The 6,080-nt window shown below is 53.0% G+C and overlaps 1 protein-coding gene across 1 annotated transcript; it reads left to right on the top strand.

Annotated features, from left to right (window-relative positions):
- Positions 1-4,924: 4,924 nt before the first annotated feature.
- Positions 4,925-5,851, top strand: LOC311200983 (olfactory receptor 14I1-like; the record flags this gene model as incomplete). Its single annotated transcript, XM_084275282.1, has 1 exon — positions 4,925-5,851. One exon carries the CDS (start codon positions 4,925-4,927, stop codon positions 5,849-5,851), a length of 927 nt encoding a protein of 308 aa, XP_084131408.1.
- Between the last annotated feature and the right edge of the window lie 229 nt (positions 5,852-6,080).

The raw sequence follows: 6,080 nt of genomic DNA, 5'->3' as shown, positions 1-6,080 counted from the left end.
ATGGGTGCTGATGTTCAGGCCCAGACTCCCCTGGCCTGGTCCCCCACAGAGTCACAACTCCCCTGGCAAACCTGCTGCAGGGTGGATCAGTCTGTGCACAGGCCATAGATGGTCTCTGCTCCCCATCCTTATCCATGGGCTGTGAGGGGACATCCGTTCCACCACGGTCTTCACCACAGGCTGCAGGGGAATCTCTCTCTCTGGCACCCATGGGTGGGGATAAGGACAGTTTACTGCCAAAAATCACCATGAATATGGAACAATAATGGTTAGTTACACTCACACCCAGTGCTAACACACAGTACCTTATTAACCCAAGGACAACAGAAGCAAGGACAGACCAATAGACCCACCATCCCAGCCACACTCAGACTGTCCTGGAGGCAGCCAGCCAGCTCCTCCCCAGCCAGCTGCATTTATGGGGAAGTGGTGTCAGGGGCTGTGGAAAACAGCCTGGGCTAACTCAGCTCACCTGGGCTAACTCAGAACACCTGAGATGGCTGATTGGGGACATTAACCCTGGCCTGGCCAGAACCAGGACAGTTGAACAATTAATGGGTCGACACCCAGGGAAGATACAAGGATTCCCAGACCTGAAGGTCCAATCACACACACTACGACCCACAAAACCTCCATTGTTGTCGTTCCAATTCAGACAATATTCCCCCTTTTCTGGAACTGGGGTTATCCATGGGTTTGTTTCCTCATTCCAACAGAATGAATCATTACCAATGGTTATGTCACTTAGATCACTCAGGAGCCATTTTTGGGATATTGTTTCAACGTCCATGGCCAGTCTTTAAATCCTGAAGGGCTCCCACATCCCCAACCATTTGTCAGGTTAAAAGCGTTGGGCACCTGCTGGCCTAAAGTTATAAATCCATTTTGCCACCCCAGGCTGAAGAAGGGGCACAAAAGTTTCCCCAGATATTAAAGGTGGTGAGAAAGGTCGACCAAAACAATGTTTGTGATAGTCTGCTAAACCTCCTATAAATATTAACAAAGCAGTTATTAACTAAACTATACAGACAATTAACAGCTTCATCTATTCCTTCAAGCAGGTGTCAGAGATTCCATCTGGAAAAGAAAAGAAGAAGCTGGACTAGGTTCTTTTTAAGAAACCAGAAGTAGCTTGTTATCAGAAGGATGGAATAATCCACCTTGTATTGACTTTGTGTTCCTTCCCATGGGCATCTTTTGCTTTCCAAGCGTGTTTGTTGAGGGGCTCAGCCAGTACTTGGGGAACGGTCCCAATGGTCGGCATTTCTACCAAGACTGGCAGACCAGGAGAGAAAAATGGCTTGTCTGGGGTGCTGGGAGTGTGGGGTTTGGGGATTAAGTTTGGGGTTTGGGTCAAAAGGCATTGAGTTGGGACATCCATTTCTTCCCCAGCAATCATTGACTTGGGGAACTGCATCCCAGAGTTCTTCTGCCCAGTGTGGCTTGTGAGCTTTTAAAAACCCTTTCAAAAGCCCATTAGTTCTCCCCACTATCCCATTAGCTTGGGGGAAACACGGGGTGTGAAATCCCCACCTGACTCCTCCTTGCTTGGCCCACTCCTGCCCCTTGGCAGCAGTGAAATGACTGCCCTGGGCTGACTGAACAGACTGGGGGTTGGCAGAAAGCAAAACCAGTTTGTCAGGGCCCGCCCTGGCTGTTCTCCTGCTGCTCCTGGAAATGCCTGGGCTGGGACTAGGCCAGAAATGATTTCCACTCCCACTAATACTATTGTTTCCCCTCTGCCTTCCCAAGGGCTCCAATAGAGTCGATTTGCCAGGCCTCCCAAAGGGTCTTTTTCTCTCTCAGCTGGAGGGGGGTCTCTTCCATGGGGTGCCGCTCTAACCGCAGGCAGCATTGTTCACAGGCCCAGAGCCAGGTGGGGCAAGCTTCCCAGTGACAGGCCACCCCCTGGCATGTGCCTCCCTGTGGGAATCCTTGGATCCTGCCTGGCCACGTTTCACATGCAGCCATTCCAGGAGCCTGTCCCAATGTCCTCTGAGCTGGTCCTCTTTCTGCAGAGGGGCAATGCTGGCCAGTTCCTCTGAGCTGAGGGCGCTGGGCCTCGTTACCTTGGAGAAGAGGAGACTGAGGGGTGGCCTTATTCAGGTCAATGGGTAAAAGCTGGAGCAGAGCAAGTTCCATGTGAATGTCAGGAGAAACTCACTGTGAGGGTGCCAGAGCCCTGGGACAGACTGCCCAGAGAGGTTGTGGAGTCTCCTCCTCTGGTGACATTCACACCCACCTGGATGTGTTCCTGTGCAGTTTAGTCCAGGTGATCCTGCTCTGGCAGGGGGTTGGATTAGATGACCTTTTGAGGTCTCTTCCAACTCCTGACGTTCTGTGATTCCTTGACCTTGGATCTCCCTGCACATCTCTTGGAGCATCTCTGGCCCCTCAGGTTTCATCGGGTTTTGGTGTTTGAACACCTCCTTCCTGGCCTCCCCCCCATTAATTCCCATGAGAGCTGGGACCAGCAGCTCCCAGGAAGCAGGTGCCTCTTTTGTGCCCACTGGAACTGTGGGAAGAGGAATCCCAGCTTTGGTTGGATTGAGGCAGCCATGTGCCCAAGCTGCATCCCCTCCCCAAGGCGAAAGAGTTCCCTTCCCGTCAACTTCTGGGGGTCCTGTCTCATGTGGAGACAAGAAAAAGTGATTCTTCTGCCCAGCTCGTGTTTGATCAGGAGAAAGGACTCCGCTGGACAGAAGGATTTCTCCCCAGACTAGAGAGCAGATGGCAGGGAGGACTTCAGTGTCTTTCCAAGTTGGTTCCCTGGAGATGCAGGAATACCTCAGAGGAGCCGAGGAGTACGTGACGCCTTCACCTGCTCCTCTGCTGTAGCTGGGCTGGACTCCTGGGACAGTGGGAGCTGATGAAACATTACAGCACTGATGAGGGACAGCTCTGCCACAGAGTAGCTCCTCTGCCAAGCACACAGGGCTGGGGACACTGCCTGTAGGCATCAAGGGGAGACCTGAGAGGTTGAGAGAGCTGACAGATGCTGAGAGCTCACTGGAGGAGAAATATCCTCAGCACTCTACCTGTGAGTATGTCCGTGGTATGTCTGTGGGTGCAGGGCAATGCAGGTTCCGTTCCTGGAGGGATCTCCTAAAGCTGGGACATGGGGCAGTGTGTGGGGTCTGTCAGAAGGACAGGTTCTCTATAGGTCAAGAAAGTGCTTCATGGAAGTGATGCCCTTCTGCCCCATCAGAGGGACAGGGCAGGATAACTGTCTTCTCCTGGGCATGGTTGAGGGGTGCCCAGGGCTGTCCTTGCGAGCAGGGTCCTTGTGACTCTGGGGTCTGTGTGCTGGGGCAGGGACTCTGCTGCTGCCAGGGTCAGCACTCAGGCTGCCTGCTGGGCTTTCCACAGGGATATAGACAGCACCTCTGGGTTGAAGCAGTGACCCAGGGAAGGGCAATGTAAGGTCCTTCTGCTGTAAGAAAGTGCTGCCTGGGTCAGCTTTGCTCCCAGCCAGAGCTGATCCTTGAGAAATGCCAAAGAGAATATTTCTGCAAAGGCAGAGTCTTTGTTTTGACTTTTCCTCTCCTGTGGGCTCTGCTGAGTGTGGTAGATGAGAACTTATCTCCCCCCTTGAGAATCTGCAGTGAAAACCTATTCTCATGAAGATGTTGGAGCCTAGGCTGAGCCCTGCACACACAGAGGTTCCCTGGGGCAGTGCCCTGATGCCAGGAGGTTTCTGCAGAGCAGAGCTGAGTGCAGGGCAGGTTGGATGAGGTCTGTGAGCAAAGAGCAGGAGGTAAGATGGGCAAAGAGAAGCATCTGCAGGGACAGCTCAGGCAGCAGAGACATTGTCAGGGATAGAGAAAGAGCTGCTCCCAGAAATGCCCTGGCAGTGGGGATTTGGAACCTCCCTGACATCCCCTGAAGTACGGACAGTTTCACGCAGCAAACCCCTGGTTTCTCCCACCCAGCACAGACTCTGCAACAAGAGATCCAGGGTTTCAGGATGAGTCTTCTCTTTGGTAACCTAACCCCCTTGAGGAGAAACTCCTGAGTGCCTGTCTGACTGTCTGTCCCTGTCCTTCCAGCTTGGGCTGGAGCATTTGTCACTGTTTCCCCTCCCGTCCTTGCTGCCTTTCTCCCACCATTACCTGGGGCTTTGAGCACGTCCATTTGTGGGGCTGGCACTGAGCTGACCCTCACTTCAGGAACCCCATCTTTAGGACTGAGGATGTCATGGGGCTCCTGCTGGGCTGCAGCTGCCTCCCACAATGGCACCGCTCTTCTAAAGGCTCTTGTGCCTCAGAGAGGAGCCCCATGCAAGAGACATCTCGGCACAGAGGCCATGGCAATGCCACTCATCACCTGTGTGTGGGCAGCTGCACTGAGCCCTGTGTGTCCCTGGCTGGGAGCGGGGAGCTGAGATCCTCCTTGGGTAGGATGAGACCGCAGGAGGGCTTTGGAGCTCTGCCCTGCGAGACTGGATTCCTCAGCTCTCTGTGGGGTCCAGTTTCTTCTACGGGGAACAGCAGGGTGTGATCAGAGAGCGTCCAGCACAGGGCAGCTGAGAGCAGGGCTGATGGACAGAGCAGCTCTCCCCACTCTGCACTCAGGGGAAGGTTTCATTGGCACTGCAGCAGCAATGTCAGGGAGTTCTGACAGAAGAAACACTCCTCAGCTCATTCCTATCCACAGGGGATTTAGTCTGAGATCACACCATCCTTCTATTCACTGACTGCTGCCAGGCAGGACTGAGTTCTCGAGAGCCCACAGCCAACCCTCCTCCCAGCATTGGCACGCTGGAGCCAGCACAAAGCAGACCTCCCAAAAGGGACCTGAAAAACGTCTTCCTGAATACAGAGAATCAGTGTGAATTGGAAGAAGTATTCCTCAAGGAAGAGTTCCCTAACTTCTCACTGTTCCCTTTCCTCCTTGGACAGGTCTCCACACTTGACAGCAGCAGATGTCCAACAGCAGCAGCTCCATCAGCCAGTTCCTCCTCCTGCCCTTTGCAGACACATGGGAGCTGCAGCTCCTGCACTTCTGCCTCTTCCTGGATATCTACCTGGCTGCTCTCCTGGGCAATGGCCTCATCATCATCACCATAGCCTGTGACCACCACCTCCACACCCCCATGTACTTCTTCCTCCTCAACCTCTCTGTTATTGACCTTGCCTACATCTCCACCACTGTTCCCAAAGCCATGGCCAATTCCTTGTGGGACACCAGGGCCATTTCCTACACAGGATGTCTGGCTCAACAACTTTTCTTTTCCTTTTTGCTCTCCACAGAGCTCTGTCTTCTCACTGTCATGGCCTATGACCGCTACGTTGCCATCTGCCACCCCCTGCACTACGGGACCCTCCTGGGCAGCAGAGCTTGTGTCCACATGGCAGCAGCTGCCTGGGGCAGTGGGTTTCTCCATGCTGTGCTGCACACAGCCAATACATTTTCACTGCCCCTCTGCCATGGCAATGCTGTTGACCAGTTCTTCTGTGAAATCCCCGAGATCCTCAAGCTCTCCTGCCCAGATGCCTACCTCAGGGAAACTGGACTCATTGTGGTCAGTGCCTGTTTAGGTTTTGGGTGTTTTGTGTTCATTGTGGTGTCCTATGTGCAGATCTTCAGGGCTGTGCTGAGGATCCCCTCGCAGCAGGGACAGCACAAAGCGTTTTCCACCTGCCTCCCTCACCTGGCTGTAGTCTCTCTGTTTGTCAGCACTGCTTTGTTTGCCTACCTGAAGCCCCCCTCCTTCTCTTCCCTATTTCTGGACCTGGTAGTGTCATTGCTTTACTCTGTGGTACCACCAGTAGTGAACCCCCTCATCTACAGCATGAGGAACCAGGAGCTCAAGGATGCCATTTGGAAACTGATGACTGGATGTTTCTAAGCAGCAAGAAACTGCTCATCTGTTTCTGCTGTCGCTGTCCATGGAACTCACATTAGGACTGATCTCTATTTAGTATTGTTTTTTCCTTCTATGTTGTCCAAGTTGTAATAACATGGTGCCTGTTCATCCCATTCCTAATGCAGTATCCAGCGGTCTTGTATGAATCACGTCCTGTGTAATGATGAGCTGTGCTGCCTTTGCATCATGTTTACCTTGAAACATGCACATT

The sequence above is a fragment of the Gallinula chloropus genome (assembly GCF_964237585.1).
Source record: "Gallinula chloropus genome assembly, chromosome: 25".
In the NCBI taxonomy this organism is placed as follows: domain Eukaryota; kingdom Metazoa; phylum Chordata; class Aves; order Gruiformes; family Rallidae; genus Gallinula; species Gallinula chloropus.
This window is presented reverse-complemented; position numbering and strand designations above follow the sequence as displayed.